We start from the raw sequence: 20,487 nt of genomic DNA on the forward strand, positions 1-20,487 counted from the left end.
TGAATGGGAATGCCCAACACCTGGGGGTGTGGAGGGATGTGGGAACCACCTGGCTCAGCCCCCCAGGCCCAGCCAAGGATGCAGAGGGGGTGGGGGTCAGGCCTGGAAAGCTGTGGGAGCAATGGCAGGAGCCAGGAGCAGCCCCTGCCCGGCCACAGCGTGGTGGGGACCCACTGTGGCACCCTGGGGTCTGGCTGGGCCTTGGGCTGTGCTTGGCAATCCTGAAATGGAAAGAGGAGGAACACTGGCATCCCCCAGGAGCTGATAGGTGCAGGGAAGGAGGGGGAGGAGCAGGGCTGGGCTGGGGGATCTGCAGGAGCTGGTTCCAGTGGGGATGAAGGCACTGGGCTGGGAAGGGGGAACACATCTCCTTGGGCTTTCCCCCTGTCACCCATGGGGTGAGGAGCTGTGGGGCCCTTTGAGGTGCTATGGGTGCAAGACAAGGCAGGACGTTCACTGGGCTCTGTCTGGAGTTCTCAGGGTACTGCATGTCCCTGCTCCCCCGGGGTCCATGTCCAGTTTGCCTGTGCAGAGACCCCAGGCACGTATCCTGGGTGCCTGATGCAAAGGGGCCAGACCCATACTGGAGTACAGGCTTTATTCCAACCAGCACTGAGAGCCCCCCACAGCCGTGTCAGCATGGAGGTGATCCCATCCTTCCTGGGAGCATCATCCTCGGCAGGAGCCCACACTCCTGTCCTGTCCATACACACCCACAGTCTCAGCAGGATAGAGAGAGTACAGGGGCAATTAGAAAATGGGGCTGTGCCCACCCTGGTGTCCGTGGGCTGAGCCAGCTGGGCCCTGCCCGAACCTCTCTTTGGCCTCTGAAGTGGCCTCCATCACCTGGGGTGGGTTTGGTCCCTCCAAGGTCCTGCCATGACCTCTGGGCTCACCCGGTGCTGGAATCCTGCAGATGAAGGACTGCCAGGGCTGGAGGGGTGAGGAAGCGGGGGCTGCGCTGGTCTCTCAGGGCTGGGGGGGACAAAATCCCCAAGGGAAGAGGTGCTTGGGCAGCAGTGATGGAGAGCTCCTGGTCCTGTGCAGCCTGGCTGGGGCACCACACTCCCCAGTGCCACGTGCCGGGTGTGGTGCTGGGGCTGGCGACTGCTCCGACATCGCTGTCCTGCTCTTTGCCCTCTCTGGAGCCCATCACTGGCGTGGCCCCAGGTTTCTGATCTGCCCAAACCGAAACTCCTTCGCTCCTTTCCAGAGGCTGACACTGGATCTACCCCGTCCCCGCAGGCAGTGGCCTGGGGGTGCCAGCCCTCTGCCCCCTCTGGGGGTGCCAGCCCTGTGCCCCCTGTGCCGCTGCTCCCTGCTCACCCCGGCTGCTGCCCCAGCACCTCCAGCCCAGGGTCCCTGGCACCCACAGCCCAGCTAGGGCTGCCCCTGCCCGAGGTGGGGTCAGACTCATGGAGGGTCACCCCATCACGGGGACACTGTGTCTTGCCATGGCGGGTGTGGCCCTGGTGCCCTTCCTGCTGCAGGGAGCCACTGGGAGGTGATGTGCCACCAGGGCTGGGATGTCTCCCATGTCCTCTGTAGGTCCTTGGGGACCCTTCCAGGGTCTCAGGCTTCCTCCCACGTGGATGGTGGCCCCAAGCACAGCAGGTCCCTGTGGGCGGCCGCGCCTCGTGCCCTCTTTGGTTCGTCCCTCACCGCAAAGGACAAGACACACTGGGAAGGACCCTGTGCCACCCCCCTGGCCATTGGGCCGCTGTCCCGGGGCCACGTGGGAGCATCAGCGGGCAGGTGAGAGCAGAGGGGGTGTCAGAGGTCGAGCCGGAAGGCCCCGAAGTAACTGGCAGCTGCGTCGTTGTAGTCGATGGCCAAGGAGGACACGGAGACGAAGAGCTCGTCACCGGCCTTGAGCTCGAACAGTCCGCCCTGGTAGAGAGCGTGCAGCCCATAGTCCGCCTCGGGGGCCCAGCACTTGGTGCCCACGCCCTTGAGCAGCAGGATGGGCTGGCTGTGGGGTGGCTGCCACTGGATGCACTGCACGAGCTGCGGGCCCGAGTCCTGGGCGCCGGCGCTGCGGTAGCGGAAATAGATCTGGGAGTACACGTAGTACTTGCCCGGCTGCTCGACCCGGAGCCGCCCGTCGCGGTAGGTGATGTTCTGCAGGTGGGAGTGCAGGGTGCTGTGCTCCCAGCGGGTGATGGCGTGGCGGCACGACTGAGACAGGTTCCTGAAGCGCTCCGAGGTTCCTGGGGAAAGGGAGGGTCACTGAGGGGAGCGGCCTGGCAGGTTCAGGTGAAGGGGAGGGGGTGGCTCTAACTCTCTCCTGCTCCGGAGGGATGGGGAAGGTGGCTTTGGACTGGTTCCCATCTGCCACCCAACATCTCCTCCCATGCTGGTCCTTTGCCCTTTGGGAGAGGTCTCTCCCCTGTTCCCATCTTGGAGACCACCTGGTGCCCGGTGGGGCTCCCCAACCTCCTTGTCCTGGTCACCCGCCCTTTGGGGGAGTCCTCTCCCCTGTTCCCATCTTGGAAACCCACTGGTGCCCAGTGGGACGCCTCTACTCACCATCCTGGGTCAGGCTCTGAGGGCGGAGGGTGAGATGTGCCGAGGGTTTCCCGGCTGTTTTGGGAGGAACCTGCCCCTCTGAGGTGTTGAAGTAGCTCTGCCGGGCCTCTGCAGGACAGGGACAGTCAGCTGTAGAGGACCAAGTGTGGGGACACCCAGCCCTGTGCCAGCAGGGCAGGGAAATGCCCCACTGACCCATCAGAGACGAAGGTTATTCAGGGTCTTGTCAATCATTATCTAACGTGTCTGAGCTGTCCCATGGCCCTGGTTCCCTGGACTCCAGACAGGTGGACATGGCTGTCCCTCTAGCCCAATCCTGGGACTTGTGCCCTTCACCACCCAGTGGGAAGGTTCTCCCCTCTCCCACCCCGCTCACAGCACCAGAGTCAGGGCTGGAGCCCACCAGCCCCCCCCACTGCTGACATCCTGGTGTGTGCACGTGGATCCCAGCTCCGGCTGCTCCCCCGGAGCTGGGAGAGGGACTCACCCTTCACGGCGCTCCTGCGGAGGATGTTCTCTGTCACCTGGGCCACAGAGAGGAGAAGGTCCCACGGTTAAAGGTGAAACAGGGGTTTCCCACACCCCAGCTCCTCCTCCAAGCCCCCGTCACCCTGTTTGTCACACTGTCTCTGTGCCCCACCATCTCCTTGCTGTGGAAGGCCTGGGTCCAGCCCCCTCCTTAAACCATCCTTGCCATTCCCCCCCTCCTACCCCTGCAGGGAGGCGGATGGGCAAACTGAGGCAGGGGGGCAGCCAGGAGGTCTCCCATCCTCCCCTGGTCCCCAGGCTCACCATGGCCACGTAGGCTTTGATGGTGCTGGCCAGCTTGAGGCAGGTCTGGCTGCTGCTCAGCTCCTCCAGGCTGGAGCCCTCGGGCTGCTGATTGAGCATCTGCAGACACCGCAGCTCTTCCGCACTCCCCGGAGCCTGGGATTTCAGCTGAGATGGAAACAAACTAGGATGTCAGACTGGGACGGACAGAGGGGGCAGTGGGGGATCCCAGTGGGGCATGGACATGGGACAGCCACCTTCAGCTTGCCTCCTCCAGCATCAGGGGGGCTCAGAGAAGGACCCTGAGCTGCCCCAGTCCCAGAGCTGGCAGTGGGACAGGCGGCACCACCAGGACACAAACCCGGCCGTGTCTCCTGTGTAGGATGGAGGGGGCGGTAGGAGGCTGGGTGGATCTGAGTTCAGGCAAAGTTCTGTTTTTTGTGGATTGGACATGCTAAATCTCATCTTGTCCTCCCGTGATCCTTTGCAGAAGCCCATCCCAGTGCTTCTGGAAGCACTCCAGCCCCTTTCATGGAGTTCCAACGCCAAGCAGGAGGTGGAGGCGGAGGAGGAGGCAGGACTCAAGGACTCTTACAAGCCACAGAGCACCAAGTAAATAACCCAAAATTCCCCTTATCCATCTTCTTATCTCTTCCTCCCTCCCCTGGAGAAAATGAGGCTTCTCCAGCTCCAGGAAGTGCTCACTGCTCTGGGGCAGAAGCTGCCCCACCAGCCTCGGCTCCGTGGGCTCCGGGAGGCACAAGCTGCTGCAGGAGGCTGGACGTGCCTGGGCAGCCAGGGCCACACTCCTCCTGCTTCCTGACCTGAGCTGGGATTGCAAAACAAGCTCTGGCACAGCTTGGCTCTTCCAACTGCCGAGCTGGGACCCTGAGCAGTGCCAGGGCAGCCCAGGCAAGTCTTGGGCACTTCCCTGTGCTGGCTTGTGGTTTGGGATGGGAAGCCTTCCCTTCCCCTGGCCAGCTGCCCTTCCCCAGCTGTCCTGGGGCTGTCCCAGCTCCGCTCTGGCCGTGGTGTGGCTGTGGTGACCGTCACATCTGGTGGCCACAGGGTCACCCCACACTGTGCTGCTGTCTAGGGCATGGGGAAACTGAGGCACAGATGGAATGGCTGCCCTGAAATCAGTGTGCCAGGAGCTGGGAACGAGCACACTGGCACATTGGCCACCCTACCTCCGTCACATGGGTGGTTTCCAGATCCCAGGACAGACCCGGGAGGCTTTGGGTCATCACCCAGGGCTTGGCCACCTCCAGCACCCCCAGACCCCTCCCCTCCACAGCTGTGGGTACTCACTGCCTCACACCAATATGTGCTCACCTTTGGGATCTATATCCCATCTACATGTGGATATGCCTCTACATCAACAGAATACTGGGATCAATACAGCCTCTAGATCTGCAGAATATTGGGATCAGGATGGCCTCTATCAGGAGAATATGGGGATCAATACAGCCTCTAAATCCATAGAATATTGGGATCAATACAGTCTCTAGATCTGCAGAATATTGGGATCAGGATGGCCTCTCTATCAGGAGAATATGGGGATCAATACAGCCTCTAAATCCATAGAATACTGGGATCAATACAGCCTCTAGATCTGCAGAATATTGGGATCAATACAGCCTCTAGATCCACAGAATACTGGAATCAATAGAGCCTCTATATCCACAGGATATTGGGATCAATACAGACTCTGTATCTGCAGGACAGCCACGTGATGTCAGATTGAAGGGATTTGGGTTCCTTTCTGCACTCTTGTGCCCCTGGCTGGACCTGCCAGGGGGGCACGATTCCCTGTGGATGGGCTGCGGGTGACCCCGGAGGGTGTTCCCTGCACACACCTGCCCGCCCAGGTGGGTGCCGGGTGGTGCCAAGGCAGTGAATCCCGAGGGATGGGGCTGTTCCCGTGGCATCCCCGCGGCGGGTGCGTGTTCGGGCAGGGCAGTGCAAACACCTCCGGGCTGCCCGGAGCGCTGGCTATGGAGTGTGCCCGTGGAACCGGAGTCAGCCCGGCCCGGGGAGGTGCTGGAGCGAGTCCAGAGGAGGCCACGGAGATGCTCCGAGGGCTGGAGCCCCTCTGCTCTGGAGCCAGGCTGGGAGAGCTGGAGGTGTTCAGTCCGGAAAAGAGAAGGCTCCAGGGAGAACTTAGAGCCCCTTCCAAGGCCTAAAGAGGCTCCAGGAGACTGACTCCCTGTTCCCAGCACAGATCTCAGGAGGGATCCAGTGACCGGCCGCTGAAATCAGCCCCAATCGGTCCATTTCCGTGGTTTCCCCCTCCCTTCAGCTCTTCCCTGGGGCTCTGTCTCCCTCATTCGCCTGCTCTCTCCAGCGCCTTTCATGCGGCGCCTTTCATGTAAATCCCTCACAGCGGGATCACACGTGACTCAGGGATGGAAACAAAGCCCAAAGGAGGGCTGGAGCCCTCTCCGAAGGATGCTCCAGACAGGCTGTTTATTCCTCCGTGGGCTGGGCTTTTCCCTTTTCCCCGTCTCCGGTGTGGTTTGTGGAATGTCTGGCACTGCAGGACTCGTTTCTTGCTGGACCCTCCGGGATGAGGGTGCCCTCCACGGCGGCCCCGAGTTTCCCTCTCCCCGTGGATCTCTCGTCTGGTGTTTCCCTGACGCTGCTGGGGGGTTGTTGTGGGTTGGAATCAGCGGCTGGGGGGAGCTGGGAGGGTGTTGGCAGGATCGTGGCCAAGTTTGTGAGTGATTTGGCCCGAGTGACCCCACGGGAGGTGGGAATGGCGGGATCCCAGCACAGTTGTTGGGATTGCACAGGAGCAAGAGCACAAGAGCTGCTGGAATGGGGGGTGGTGGTGCTGGTATGGGGATCCCAGCATTTCACAGAGCGGGTGAGGAGGATTTGGGGGTCCTGGAGTGTGGAAGAGTTGGGAATGGAGGAAGGGGAAGATGAAGCAGGGACCAGGGGTCGGCGGGTCCCGGAGCCCAAGGAAATCCCCCCACATCCACTTCTGGGGCTGGAGACTCTGATGGGACCCCAGGGCAGGGCCCCCTTCCAATGAGGACCTTCAGCTCCAGGCAGAGCCCAGGACAAAGGCTCTGTCTCTCCACATCTGGATCCACGACAGTGTCCACCCCTCCCTCCTCGCCTCCACATCTGGATCTGCAGCTCCGGGCGGAGCTCGGGCAGTGTCCACCCCGCATTCCACATCTGGATCCGCGGCTCCCTGGGGGGCCGGGGGCAGTGTCCACCCCCTCCCCTGCCCCCACATCTGGATCCGGGGCTCCCGGGGGGCCCGGGGCAGTGCCGATCGCTGCCGTGCCCGGCGGGCAGAGGCGCGGAGCGGGGAGCGGGCAGAGCCCTCCCGCAGCCACCGGCGCTCCCTCCCGGGGCCGCAGCCGCGCCGCCGGTCCCGGCCCCCCCCCGGAAAACGGGGCGGGGGGTCGCGGGACAAAGCTCACCTTAGAGATGGCCATGGTGAAGTAGACGAAGAGGCCGGTGGTGGAGGCGATCTGCACTGCCAGGATGGCCATGACAGCCACGCTGCCCCACAGGGGACCGCACCGCCGCCGCCGCTGCCCCCGCACCGCCCCGGGGCCGCCGTCCGGACCGGGAGCGGGGCCGGGACCGGGACCCTCCGCCAGCATGGGCGCCTCCGAGCCGCCGCTGTCGGAGCGCAGGTAGTGCCCGGCACTGGGCGGGTGCGGGGCCATGGCCCGGCCCGGTCCCGCTGTCCCGGTCCCGCTGTCCCGGTCCCGCTGTCCCGGTCCCGCTGTCCCGGGCACCGAGCGGCGGCAGCGACCCGCGGGGGCGGGGCCGGGGCGAGGCCGATTGGCGGAGGGCGTGTCTGGGGGCGGGGCCTGCGGGCGGAGGGGCGGGGCCTCCGCGGGGACCGAGCGGTGACACCGGGACTGACGGTGACACCGGGACCGAGCGGTGACACCGGGACTGACGGTGACACCGGGACTGACGGTGACACCGGGTCTGACGGTGACACCGGGACTGAGCACTGACACCGGGACCGAGCGGTGACACCAGGACCAAGCGGTGACACCGGGACTGACGGTGACACTGGGACCGAGCGGTGACACCGGGACTGACGGTGACACCAGGACCGAGCGGTGACACCGGGACTGACGATGACACCGGGACTGACGGTGGCCCCGGGGCTGCGGCTCAGGGGGCAGCGGGGCCCAGGGAACAGGGCGAGGCCGTGGAACAGCGGGGATGCCGCGTGTCCCCAGGGAGCCGCAGAGTGACACTTCACGGGCAGATGGCGACAGGACAAGGGGGAATGGCTTCCCACTGCCAGAGGGCGGCGTTAATGGGGTATTAACCCCTGTGAGGGTGGCGAGGCCCTGGCACAGGTTACCCAGAGAAGCTGTGGTTGCCCCAGCCCTGGAAGTGTCCAGGGCCCTGTTGGGCGGGGCTTGGAATGACCTGGGATAGTGGGAGGTGTCCCTGCCCAGGTCAGGGGGTAGAACTGGATGATGGGCTTTAAGGTCCTCCCAACCCAAACCATTCCATGATTCTTGTTTAAGCCTCACACCACCCCCACACGGCAGTGTGGGTGCTGCCGGGGTGATCCCACAGAGCTTCAGACAGCAAGAAGCCCTCCTGTGCTACCTGGGCTGAGAACAGGGCAAGGTCTCAGGGCTGGGGGAGGACATGATCTAAGCTGGGTTTAGGTGATGGGCCACATGTCAGCTCTGGCCACCACAAAAGGCTCAGCGAGGTCCAGGTTTGCAGGAAGGGGGGAAGTGCTGCTGAGCATGTCCTGGAGGCCATGCTGGGGGAATGTGCCCACCCTGCCCACCTGGACTGGGCACAGGGCTGCCCTCTGTGCACCCTGAGAGCTCTGTCCTGCAGGTGGGTCACATTCCCATCGCTCTGCAATGGAAACACGGAGTAGTTTGGAAAGCAAACAGAAAGGTGGGAGTGGGTGAGACACCTCCAGCGCCACCCTGGAGATATCTGCCCCATGGGCCATCCTGTCCCCAGGAAAGCTGGCCCTTCAGTGTCTCCAGGCCAGCTCTGCAGCTCACAGGGACATGTCACTGAGTTGTGGCTGTGAAGCCAGAGCTCCTCTGAGCCCCCCAGGGCTGACGCCCCACGGGGTCCCCTCGGTGCTCCTCTGCTTGGTGAGAGCTGAGACCCAAAGCTCTGCCAGGCTGTGATCCATGATGGGCTCTAACCCATCTGTGATACCTCAGGAGTAACATCGGTTCAGGATTTGGCCCTTAAGCCTGGATTTTCTGGGATAATTCAAAGAGAAAGAGCAGGTCCAGTTTCTCTTCTCCTGATAGCTTTGTGGGGCTGAGGGGAAGCAGCATCTGCCTGTCAGGTCTCTAAGCACCTTGGGCTTGGGTGGGGGGACAGGAATTGTCCCTTCCTGCAACTGCCAGGGCAGGAGTTTGAAGGAAAACTTCCCCAGCATCTTTCCAGTCCTACTTTTCTGCTTTCTTTTCCCTTAGGGATGGTGTTGGTGTCTGTGTGGCACTGCCAGGCTCTTCGCCACGTTAGGAGAGGGGAGTGCCCACCCTCCTGTGGGTCAGGGGGTGATGATGAGGCAACATGAGGCTGTCTGGGGGTCTCCCTCCAGGACAAGAGGAGATGCCCCTTGTCAGGGGGTGCTCAGGGCTGGTCCCCTGCCTGTCCCCAAACGCAGCCACCACTTGCAGCATGGGGAGGAGAGTGGGTGGCCCCAATGTCCGAGCTGGTCATACATGGGGCAGAGCATGGCAAAGGCTCTGGCAGCTCCTGCCTTTCCTCCTGCCTGAGTTGGAGCCCGTGGGGTCACCACAAGTGACTCTGGACCCCTTTCTACGTCCTTTCCTGGGCACTCTGGGTTCTGGTTGTGGCAGCAGCTGCTCTTGATGGCCCCCGGGCGTCCCTGACTCCATGCAGAGCCCTTTGACCTGCCCTCATGACCTCCCAGCTGTGGGAAAGGGTGCAATTAGTCACTTTATCAGCTTGTGTTGCTGTTGTAAAAGCCTTTGGCCAGGCTGTACTAATTCCTTTGCATCACGGATCTAATCAGTTATTGGACCCGTGTTTCCAGTGTCTCCAAATGTCTCCAGTGGGCTGTGATGGCAGAGGATGGGCAGGAAGCTGGTGGTTTTCTGGCATTTTCTGGGTAGCAGAAAGGTTTTGTCTCTTGCTCTTTAAACAAAAAAGGCCACACTGCTGTAGTTTGGGGGCTGCACTCCCCTGTTCCCTGTCCCCTGTTGAGCTGCACTGGAACCTGCTCAGATCAAAGCTGCAGGAGCAGGGGGGCACCTCAAAAGACATGAGGGGGGGGGAATGCTGGAGGGCTGAGGACTGATTTATTACCAACCAAAGCCTCTCAGCTCAGGCTGCTTGCTGGCCTCTCATTGCTGCCACCTCTGCTTTTCCAGCAGGAATGGGCTGCTGAACTCCCCGGGGAACCCCTGCCCGTTCCACCTCCATGTTGCATCACTCTGGATGCTCCTGAGACCAGGGGATCTTCCACCCCAAAGCCTCTGCCAAGCCCTTGAGCATTTTTTCCCCCTTGTCTGCCAGCTCAGCGTGTACCTGGGGCCCAGAGCCTGGAGCTGCTCTGTTGTGGCACCATCCCTGCCCTGGCAAGGAGCTGTTTCCCCAGGTGAGATGCCTTCCATGGAGTCTGGGGAGGACACTGAGTTTCGGGGCAGATGACTAATTATGTCTGAAAAATACGATGACAAATCAACCCTCCTGGTTGTTCTCATGAAAAAGGCTCAGGGCCTGCAGAACCACGTGGAGAGGGAAGAGCTGGAAAAGGCCCATCTGGGAAACAAACTACTTTCCAGCCTGGTCTAGAGGAAGGTGTCCCTGCCCATGGCAGGGAGTTGGAACCAGATGAGCTTTAAGATTCCTTCCAGCCCAAACCATTCCATGATTCCATGGTTTGCAAGTGGGACATGGATGTACATTCTGAAGCATCTTGGGACCGCTGATCCTTGTGTTTCTCCATCAGATGGGGCAGGGACACAGCTGGGCTCTGCCAAGGAGAAGAGGGAAGCCAGGAGCAACCAGAACCCGGAGCTTGGGGCTGCTCTCCGGGCCTTGGAGGAGGGAGATTTGTCTGTGAGTCAGGGCAGGACCAGAACTGGAACTGTGCAGAGAAAACTGGGTGGGAGCCAGGGAAAAAAAAATGCCTCAGTCCTGGCTGAGGAATTGTTTTTCACTTCTAATGTTTCCTGGTCTGTGCACTGGGAGAGCCGGGTCAGTGGAGCCTGGAAATCTGTTTCCTCAGTGCTCTGCTGTGCAGAGCAAGTGCAGGGGAGCGGGAGAGGGGTTTGTTGGAGTCTCCCAGTGCCATCACTGAGGGGCTGGGATGGGGGAAACCCAGCAGGGGATACTTGCATGGAGATGGGAATTGTATCTCTGGGATTTCCCAGCTTGTCCCTTGGATTCACTTCAATTTGCTTCAGGCAGGATGGTGGAATGTGCCATTTATGTTATTTGCCATGTTTTATGGAATGTCCGTGGGTTGGCCAAGGCTGGACCCCCCTAAGCTGGGTCACTGTAAGACATCCCTCCCAGGGGAAGCCCCAGAGCCAGGTCTCAGCTCCCCGTGGCTGCTCCTTTAAGCAAAGCCCAGCCTGGCACTGGCTCCAGCAGCTGAGGCTTCCAAACATGTGTTGGCCACACGATCCTGATCCTCTGTCAGGAAACAGCAGCCCCTGGGACGTGGAGTCATCGAGTGCAGCTCAGGAGCTGCTGCAACCTCCCTGGAATGTGCCCTCAGATGTTTGTCTTTCGGTTTGAATCGATCAGTTCCTGTGCCAAGGTGTTTTTCAGGGAAAAACCTCTTCCCCATTACACCCTACCTCCAACAGGAAGGTCAGTGGATCCAGCTGATGCTCAAGATGAACTCACTTTCTTGACCAGTGAAGCACCCTCTGGGAACCCTGCGCTGGGCTCAGCCCTGCCCTGCCCTCTCCTGGTGCCAGGGACCAGCCTTGCTCCCATATCCAGCCTTATTCCAAGGCCCAGCAGAGCCAGGGAATTCACTGTGCCTTGGCTCCCTTCCCTTCTGTGCCTCAGCTTCCCCCTCTCCAGCCTGGGCTCTGAGTTCCTTAGAATCAGAATCTCAGAATGGTTTGGGTTGGAAGGGACCTTAAAGTTCACCTCGATCCACCCCTGCCATGGGCAGGGACACCTTCCACCGTCCCAGGTTTCTCCAAGCCCTGTCCAACCTGGCCTTGAACACCTTCAGGGATGGAAGTGTCCAGCCACAATCTCTCTGAGCAACCTGTACCAGGGCCTCGCCACCCTCAGAGGGAATTTATTCCCAACATCCCATCTAACCCTGCCCTCTGGCAGTGGGAAACCATTCCCCCTTGTCCCATCACTCCAGACCCTTGTCCAAAGTCCCTCTCCAGCTCTCGTGTGTGAGGGCAGAGACCCTCTGCCTTGTCTCCCAGGAATCTGGAGCTATGTGGAGGCTGGGGAGGGTGGTTTCAGTGAAACTATGCTTGGGGCTGACTCAGAGCCTCCCACTGCAGGTTTCCTGCTGGCTCAGCACTTTTCCATCCCCTCCTCCCTCCCCCTCCCCAGAATTCTCTCTCCAGCTCCTTGTGAAGATGCTGAACTCCATTCACTGCCTGTGGAGCTGGGAGAGGCCCCTTGCCCTCGCTGGGGGAGCTCACAGGGGTAGGGGTGTGTGTGTGTGTTCCCTGCCTGCCTCTGTCTTACAGAAACATTGTTTTGGGGTGAACCTTGCACATTTTGGGTTGATGCACACCTGGCATCAGGGTGGAGGGGCAGCAAGTTTTGGCCCCTCCCAGCCTTTGGGCTGCTACAGGGAGGAATCAGCCACGAGGATCCAGCCTCTTTCCCCCAAACCCTGGGAGCACCCCCAGCCATTCCCTGGGTCTCTCCTCTCCTGGAACTGGGGCCAGGGTTTGCTTGCCCCTGTTGTGATGGGGAGGATGGAGACCTTCCCTGCTTGGTGGCACCAGGACATCTCCAGAGCTGCTCCAGCCCCACACATGCCAGGCCCCAAGTGGGAGAGGATGGGTTGGCTTGGATGGGCACAAGCTGGTGCTCACAGCCCTTGCTGAGCTCAGGCTGGTGGGGGGACCTGGAGCTTGGGAGCCAAGGGGGAGGGAGGGAGGGAAAGGAGGAGCAGGGACGTTCCATGGTGATCCAGGGCAGCTCCTGTGCCGCTTGTGGGAGTTTGGGTGGAGGAGCCCCATGAAGCCTCAGACCAGCAAGGGATGTAGAACACTAAAATCTGCTGACCCAGCAACACCCTCTGGAACATCCCCAGGCGGGACAGCAGCTCCAAGACACGCATGCCCTGGCCAGGAGCATCCCCAGGCTCCAGCAGGGGATGATTTTCTGCTGCAGCTCCTTCCCTGGGTTGGGCTCCCTCATCCCAGCGCTTCAGCTCGCTCCTCGGACAGCTGATCTCCTCACTCCCTCTAGTGGGATGGCTGCGTGGCTCCTGCCTGAGTCCATGTTCCTCCTCTCGATGTCCTTCTGGAGATCCTCCTCTGGCCATGCTGGGTCTGGTCCCTGCTCCAGCCCCTGCCCCTGCAGCCACGTTCCCCTTGTTGGTCCTGGAGGGGTCTGGTACCCACGGAGGGAGCAGAGCATCCCCCATGAGACACCCCAAAAGCTTTGTGCGAGGCTTTTTCGGGTGTGGTGGCTCCATCCTACCCCCAGCCCTGCTCTCCCTGATGTTTTTTGCACACACAGATGCCAGGAGTTGTGAATTCATCCTGTTCCCAGCTGCAGCCACATCAGGTGTGTGACCTCTCTTGCCTGCCCTGGGAGCACCCGACACCACTGCTTTCACCCACACTGGTGATCCTGGCACAGCATCTCCCCTCTGAGGGGGTGCAGGCTGCCAAGCCACGCTCCTCCAGGGAAAAATGTCCCTCTGGATAGGGACCAAGGGGACCCAGAGGTGATGGGTGTTGAGTTTGTTGTGTTTCTGAGGTTGCTGGGGGCCAGGAATAGGTGTCAAGAAGGGTGTCTGAGCCTGCCTTCAGCAGGAAGATCTCCTGCACGGGGTGCTCAAACCAGTTTGGCTTGGCTGAGGTTTTTATGTCTGAATCTAATATATCTATATCTATCTATATCTATATCTATATCTATATCTATATCTATATCTATATATGCCTATATATATATCTATTTTTATATCTCTATCTCTATCTAATCTATATTTATTCACCTATCTATCTCATGGGTTGGTTTCCCAGCCTCCAGCCCCCCAAAGCACCACATAGGCTTTTCCTGCCACAAAACATCTGTTTGTGCCCTCTTCACCCTCCCAAGCTGCCCAAGTGATGGAAACCACCGAGGGAAGGAGAAGAACATCCTCTCCCTCCCCATCTGTTCCCCACGGAGCATTCCGTGATGAACCTCCTGGGGGAGCAGCGGGATCTTTATGTCCCAGCCGCGGTCCCGTCCTTCCCACAGCCCTCCCTGGAGCTGGAGGACTGCTCCAGGAAATTATTAATCCCCAGTTTTTGTTGCTGTGGTGGGATCCTTTGCCCCGTGAAGGACCCCCAGGGACAGGGGATGGGGTGAGGCCATTCCCTCAGTGCCTCTCTGCTGGGATTTGGGGCGTTTGCCCCGTGACAGGTAGAGCAGGTACGAGAGGGGCACGAGGAGGCAGCACCCAGGGCCTTGGGGGGGTTCTGTGGGTTGGGTTTGGATGTCCTGGGGAGGGGAGAGGAGGGAAGGCGAGGAGAAAGAGAGGAAGAGGAGAGGAGGAGGAGAGGAGAGGAGGAAAAGAGGAAGACAGGAGCAGGAGAAGAGGGGAGAGAGAAGAAGAGAGGAGGAGAAAGAGAGGAGGAAGAAAGGAGGAAGAGAAGAGGAAGAGAAGAAGAGAGGAGGAAGAGGACGATCAGGAGGGGAAGAAGGTAGGGGAGGGGAAGGGAGGGAAGGAGAAAGGGAGGAGGAGGAAGAAGAGGAGGAGAGCAAGGGGGGAGGGGAGGAGAGGAGAGGAGAGGAGAGGAGGAGGAGGAGGAGGAGGAGGAGGAGATGAACCGCCCGGAACCGCCCGGTCCCGCCCCAACGGATCTCCCCGAGTCTCGTGGCGGAGCCGCCGCTGTACCGGCCCCGCAGATGTTCCCCGTCCCCCTCCTCCCCTTCCTCCCCTTCCTCCTCCTCCTCCTCGTCCTCGCCCCCGGCAGCGCGGCAGCCGGCCCGGGGATCACAGGCGAGTCTCTGCCCCGGGAGGAGCGGGGGGAAACACCCGCGATCCCCCCGCGTGGGGGTCGGTCACGCTCCGGGGGTGCCCGCGGGTCTCACCCGGCGCGTTCTGGGCAGGTTTTGCTGAGTTGGGACCAGTCGGGGGCGACCGCGGGGGGAAAGGCGGGCGGGGGTCCCTCCCCGCAGCATCGAGCCCCTCCTGGCGCCTGTTTTAAGAAGCCAAGGCGAGTCCAGGCTCGGGCACGCCTTAATCCCGGGGAAAAGCTTTTAGAGGAAGGTCGGGAAGGGACTTGCGGCTTTTCTCGGCTCTCGGCGCGTTTTCCTGGCAGGGCCCCGCGGGCGGTGGGCTGTACCCGGGGGGTCCCGCAGCTCCGTCCCCGGGCTCTGGCCCCTGTAACGTGAGAGGAGCCTTAACGTGTCGCTGCTTAAAGACTTGGGGGTTTGGGTGGGTGAGAAGCTCAACGCGGCCCGGCCAGCACGGCTGAATGCCCACAGCATGGGGAGCAGGGCAGGGGGGGATTCTGCCCCTCTGCCCCCCCAGGTGAGACCCCACCTGCAGAGCTGCCTCCAGCCCCGGGGAACAACATCAGAAGGATGTGGAGCTGTTGGAGCAAGTCCAGAGGAGGTCCTGGTGATGCTCCAAGGACTGGAGCCCCTCTGCTCTGGAGCCAGGCTGGGAGAGCTGGGGGGGTCACCCGGAGAAGAGAAGGCTCCAGGAAGGCCTGAGAGCCCCTTGCAGGGCCTAAAGGGGCTCCAGGAGAGCTGGAGAGGGACTGGGGACAAGGACAAGAGGGAATGGCTTCTTGGTGAAGGTAGAGTCAGACAGGATATCGGGAAGAAGTTCCTCCATGTGAGGCTGGTGAAGCCCTGGCACACATTGCTTCCCAACACTCCCCATCCCTAGGAGAGTCCAAAGCTGAGCTGGACAAGGCTTGGAGCAACCTGGGCTGGTGGAAGGTGTCCCTGCCCATGGGACTGGATGATCTTTAAAGTCCCTTCCAAACCATTCCATGATTCACGATTCTATAAATAATTCCCTTCTCAGCGCCGCTGTTTGTGAGCAGCTGAGCCAGGAAGGGTTCCTGCAGCACCTCCTTCATCCCCGGTGGATGAAGTGGGATCTGTGTAGCCGTGGAGTCACTCCTGGTTTCTTTTCCAGCCCGCACACTCGCTCCGTGCTACTCGGCCGACCTCAGCCCGTCCTCGGGGAGCCTGGTGTCGGCCGTGGGCTGCACCGTGCTGCTCACGGTGCCACGGCTGCGGGTGGGCAGAGCGGTGTCCTGGGAATACAGAGCGGGCGTGGAGCAGGGCCTCATCCTCCACTATGCCTTCGGTCGGCCCCCCAGCACGTCTCGCCCCTACGAGAACCGCACGAGGTTCAACGAGACGAACTTCTCGCTGCAGATGGTGCTGCGGCGCGGCGACGGGCGGCTGTACCGCCTCAGCTCCGAGGAGGAGGCCACAGACTGGTTCCAGCTGTACGTTGTTGGTGAGTGATGCCACGGCCAACCCTCCTCCGTGGCCGGGCATCCGCGGAGCCGCGGGTTTGCCCGCTGACAGTCCGCCTGTCTCTCCCAGAACCGCTGTCCGAGCCAGAAATCGTGGGCAACTCGTCGGTGAAGGCAGGAGACGACACCAAGCTGGTCTGCAACGTCCTGAAAGGGAAGGCAGACTTGTACTGGTGGAAGAAAAACGGGGAGCTGCTTCTGGGAAGTGACCGCATCCAGTTTGAGGACAACAGCACGCTCTGCATCGTCAGGGTGTCGATGAGGGACAGCGGGTACTACGCGTGCGTGGTGCGCAACGCCGTGAGCCAGAACGAGACCTCCTTCCTACTCCACGTCCACCGTGAGTGGGGGCTCCTTCCCCGTGCCCGGGGAAAGAAACGGGGGAAAACAGCCCCCAAAGAGGGATCCTCTCTCTCCTGCTGCCCCTGTCTCCCTGTGCTGCAAGGGCAGGTTCTTGCTTGGAGGGTGGGGGGTTGAATTTCCTCTGGTGCAGAGGATGAGGGTTCTCCCCTTTGCAGACTCGGCGCACGTGGTGCTGCCCGTGGTCCTGGCGTGTGTGGTGGTCGGCTGCCTCGCAGGTGGGTGCTGGGGAGCAGCTGGTGGGTGCTGGGCTGACTCTTTACCCTGCCTGCTGCCTGGCTGGTGGGTGCTGTGGCAGGTGCTGTGCACCAGAAGGGTACCGTGTGGCAGGACCTGGCCTTGCCACCCTACATCCTACAGGCAGGGGCTGGGCTTTGTCCCAGCTGTTGTTTCAAGTGCGGTGTCCCCAATCCGAGGAAGTCCTGCTGTCCTCCATTGTCCTCTTTTGCCTCCCTTTGCCTCCCTCCCCCCGGGCACAAGAGGGAAGGTTGTCATGAAAACCCCTCCTGCACATCCAGAACAGGCAGGAGGTTATATTTGACTGTCCTGATCTGGGCCAGCCTCCAACAAAACCCCATGGTTGCCAGGGGAGGTCACGCATCCCTTCTAGGGTGACAGCCCCGAGCCCCCCACCGTACTCTGCTGTGGTTTTCTGCCCTCAGAAGGGAAATGTGCTTCCAGTCTTGCTTTTCCTCCTTTTTTGGAGCTGGAGAGCATCTCTTCTGGCCTATCCCATCCCATCCCATCCCATCCCATCCCATCCCATCCCATCCCATCCCATCCCTAATTGCTGGCGAAGTGGGGATTTTAATTCTCAGATTGCCAACTGAGAGACAAAAAAACCCCAAGAACCACCCAAGCCTGGACCTGGATCTGGTTTGAATGGAGTGGGAGGTTCTCCCTGGGGGTTGTAGGTGTGTTTTGTTGTTGCATACAGATTTCAGGTTTTTCCTGTGAAAAGCTTCCGGGCACTGGGGAGGTGCTGGAAAAGCTCCTGGCTGTGCTCCCACTCTGCTTATCCCATCACACTCCCCTTCTCCCTGCTCACACATGGCCAGAGCTGGTGGCTGGTCCCCTCCCTGGCTGTTGATGGGACTGGGACCTGTGGGGCACCGTGGAGTTGGGCAGGGGGGGTCTCCCCCATACCCCAAACCCCAGCCTTGTGTCGGGAAGGGCTGGTGGACGGTCCTGGGTTGAGGTTTCCCAGCTGGAGCACCACCTCCAGGGTGTTTAATGGAGATGGGGATGGTGGGGCTTGGAGCAACTTGGTCTAGTGGAAGGTCCCTGCCCATAGCAGGGGATTGGAACTGGATGGGCTTTAAGGTTCCTTCCAATCCAAACCATTCTGGGATCCTGGGATGATGCTGATGGCTGCTTTTATCCCCAGGTATCTTCGTCTGGTGCAGGAAAACGGAGCAGCCATTTCGGCTCTGTAGGTAAGATGCCTCCAGCCCCCTCCTGGGGGTGGCCCTGCTTCTCCAGCCAAAACTTACTATCTACAAGCCCAAGTTTGTCCTTGGCTGGATCTGAGCAAGCTGGAGAAATGAGGGAGCTTGGAGTGCTGTCCCAGCCTCTCCTGGTAAAAGGCAGTGGAGGGGCTGCTCTCCCCGCTCTGAAGGCTCAAAGGATTTGCTGTCCTCCCCTTTTTAATCCCCAGTACGATTTATGCTGGGATTTACTCTGGAAATATTCTTGATCCCCCTCCCCCAGAGCCTGATGGTCCTGGTTATCTTAGCTCTGGAACATGCTCTTTAATGGGTGGGTTTTTGAATACTCCAGAGATTTCTGGGAAGCGAGTGAGTCTCCTAAATGTTCTCAGAAATTGCTCACTCTGTGTGACCACACACACACTTGGGCTGTTAACTAGAGCTTCCTAGAGAGTCCTTAAGGGTGGAAAACCCATCCCATGTTGCTGCTGGTTGAAAACAAGAGAGCTCTCAGGTGTCTTGTGCAGCCAGGTAGGTCCCAGGTAACTCCTCCCGGGGATAAATTGGCCAAGCTATCTCGTGGAGTTTGGAGCAGAGCAGAATTCCAGACCTTCTGGCACTGCCACTGCCAGCATGGGACACCCTGAGCTGCCTGAGGCCTTGGAGGGATCCAAGTGAGCAGCAGATGGAGGATCCATGCCCGGGACATGGCTCAGATGAGAACCTCTCCTCTCCTTGCAGGTAGAGCTGCCTCAGCTGTTCCCTCGCTGCCCTTCCCTGGTGATGGACGTTGCTGGGAATGCTGGGTGTCCCATCCAGTCCCAGCCTCTCCTGGGCTCACCTCTGAGGTGTTCAAGCTGCTGAAACCCACAAATGTTTTTGGAAAACACCGGCTTGGACTATTTGTGTTGTCCTGCTCTTTCCTGGGGCCCCTCGCACGTCTCTGGAGGAGATGGGCACAGCTGTGCCTGCTCCATCTCTCCATCCCTCTCTTGGCTTCCTCCAGAGGCCTGGGTGGGCTTGTGGCTCTGGAAAGAGCCACCATCCACACTGGGCAAATCCACAGTCCTGGGGATGCTGGGAAGTGCTGTTTGGTGCCAGCCCTGCTGTGCCAGGGGCTTGCCAGGGGTGCTCTGTGGGCTTTCCACTCCCTTTGACCCTCAGAGGGAGGAAAAAGGGCAGGATTTTGCTGTTTGTGCATCCAGGAGGGGAGGGAGGCAGTGGAAGTTGGCAGGGAATGGGGGAACAGCAAAGGAGTTCAGTTTTCAAAAGCAAAACCCAAAGAAATCCCTGCTGCTGGATGATGGCGGGATGCTCCCAAACCCATCTCCTCTGTTCTCCTTGGGCTCTGGCAGGATCAGGGGACATCTCTGAAGACATCCCATCCTCTTCCCAACATGAGCCAGCTGGGTTGGCCATGTGTCAGTGCCAGCTTGTGCTTCCTGTTTGCTGCTCCAACAAGTGACAGCAGCCTTGGCCTGGTTGGATATGGCCAGGTCAGCCTTGCCTGTCCCCTCCTGTCCTCCTGTCCCCTCCATCCCTGTGCTGTGTCCACAGGGCTCTCCTGGGCTTTGCTGTGAAGGGAACGTTATTCCTATAGAAAGCATCTCCCCCCTGGAGAGAACTGGATGCTCTCCTGGGGTGCTGGACCCCGAGGTGTTTGTACCCCCCTTTCAGTCTGATGGGGACCACCCCAGGTCCCTGAGCTGGTCCCCAGCACCTCAGGAATGGGTGTTGGATGTCCTGGTCGCTTGGGGACCTCCCTGTGCTCCGAGCCACCAGTCTGGGGGCTGTTTCTGTGCTGGGGTCTTGCCTGAGGAGTTGCAAGAGCTTTCCTGGCCAGGGCAGCGGGGGGGTTCCCTCTCCCCAGAGTTATCCTTTCTCAGAGAACAGAAATTCTCCTGGGAGAGGCTCAAATCCCCTCCCTGAGCTCTCCTACACCTCTTTCTGGGAGCAAATTGGGAAATGGTGGGAGAGATCACTGGGATAGTCAGGCTCTCAGCCTGGGGTTTCTTGGAGCAATTCCAGGAAGCAAAAGTGTTTGGGTGGTTTGAGGTTCCAGCCCCGTTGGAAGCTGCAGGGCAGGTTGTCATGTTCCTTGTTGCACTTGCAGGTGTGAAAAGCAGCCACACAGTTTTACAAATAACATTTTTCTAAGTGTTTCAGGGAGTTGTCTGCAAATTGTTTTGGAGACTTTGTGTTTTTTATAGTGTCTTTTGCTGCTAATAAAAGCATGTGCGTTATCCCAGTGGGTATCCCTGTCATCACACGTCATCCCTGTGAGGTTTAGGGGTGGAAAATGCCCCCTTGGGGTATCTGGAGCCTGTGGTAGCAGTGGAATGTGCTCCCCGTGCTCCCCCGTGTGAGTGTCAGCCCTTGGGGGTGGGTTGTAGCTGGTGGCAGACGTGGGAATGCCGGATTTATCCTGTTGCCCAGCTCTGCTGTGCTGGGAAGGGCATTTGCTGCTGCTGTGGGGTTCCTGTATCCCCATCCCCTCCCTCACCCAGCTCCTGTGGCAGTGACAGCCTGAGACACTCAGCAGGGGTTAAAAACAACCCAACAACTCTGCTCCAAGTCTGGGTGAGGGTATTTTTAACCTCTCTCAGTTCCCTGAGTCACGGAGACCTGGCACGACCCAGGGAGGAGTCGCTTCCCAGGAAGCACGGCTGGGGCTGCCCCAGGGCTAGCCCGGGAAGGGGGGGATTTTTGGGGAGGTTTCACCTTTAGGGTTCATC

The 20,487-nt window shown here is 60.1% G+C and overlaps 2 protein-coding genes across 2 annotated transcripts; one reads left to right on the plus strand and one right to left on the minus strand.

Moving 5' to 3' along the window:
* Positions 1 to 1,294: 1,294 nt before the first annotated feature.
* Positions 1,295 to 7,036, minus strand: LOC113956140 (tumor necrosis factor ligand superfamily member 10-like). The gene is made up of 5 exons (XM_027662371.1): positions 6,741 to 7,036; positions 3,322 to 3,468; positions 3,017 to 3,053; positions 2,530 to 2,637; positions 1,295 to 2,210 (listed from the first exon to the last, which is right to left on the minus strand). Exons 1-5 carry the CDS (start codon positions 6,990 to 6,992, stop codon positions 1,774 to 1,776), a joined length of 981 nt encoding a protein of 326 aa, XP_027518172.1. The 5' UTR covers positions 6,993 to 7,036; the 3' UTR covers positions 1,295 to 1,773.
* A 7,197-nt stretch (positions 7,037 to 14,233) lies between these two features.
* Positions 14,234 to 19,987, plus strand: LOC113956143 (carcinoembryonic antigen-related cell adhesion molecule 1-like). The gene is made up of 6 exons (XM_027662378.1): positions 14,234 to 14,464; positions 15,617 to 15,946; positions 16,036 to 16,305; positions 16,484 to 16,543; positions 17,713 to 17,761; positions 18,494 to 19,987. Exons 1-6 carry the CDS (start codon positions 14,287 to 14,289, stop codon positions 18,495 to 18,497), a joined length of 891 nt encoding a protein of 296 aa, XP_027518179.1. The 5' UTR covers positions 14,234 to 14,286; the 3' UTR covers positions 18,498 to 19,987.
* Positions 19,988 to 20,487: the final 500 nt, after the last annotated feature.

The sequence above is a fragment of the Corapipo altera genome, unplaced genomic scaffold (genome assembly GCF_003945725.1).
Source record: "Corapipo altera isolate COAL_440 unplaced genomic scaffold, ASM394572v1 326, whole genome shotgun sequence".
NCBI lineage: Eukaryota > Metazoa > Chordata > Aves > Passeriformes > Pipridae > Corapipo > Corapipo altera.

What these genes read in the sequence shown, in the direction of transcription:
- LOC113956140 (XM_027662371.1), bottom strand. Translation starts at nt 6,992, where the DNA reads ATGGCCCCGCACCCGCCCAGTGCCGGGCACTACCTGCGCTCCGACAGC. An exon ending in TCACCATGGCCATCTCTAAG is followed by an intron (nt 3,469 to 6,740) that starts GTGAGCTTTGTC and finishes TTTCCATCTCAG; the next exon opens with CTGAAATCCCAGGCTCCGGG. An exon ending in TCAAAGCCTACGTGGCCATG is followed by an intron (nt 3,054 to 3,321) that starts GTGAGCCTGGGG and finishes TCTGTGGCCCAG; the next exon opens with GTGACAGAGAACATCCTCCG.
- LOC113956143 (XM_027662378.1), top strand. Translation starts at nt 14,287, where the DNA reads ATGAACCGCCCGGAACCGCCCGGTCCCGCCCCAACGGATCTCCCCGAG. An exon ending in AGCCGGCCCGGGGATCACAG is followed by an intron (nt 14,465 to 15,616) that starts GCGAGTCTCTGC and finishes TTTCTTTTCCAG; the next exon opens with CCCGCACACTCGCTCCGTGC. An exon ending in CTTCCTACTCCACGTCCACC is followed by an intron (nt 16,306 to 16,483) that starts GTGAGTGGGGGC and finishes TCCCCTTTGCAG; the next exon opens with ACTCGGCGCACGTGGTGCTG.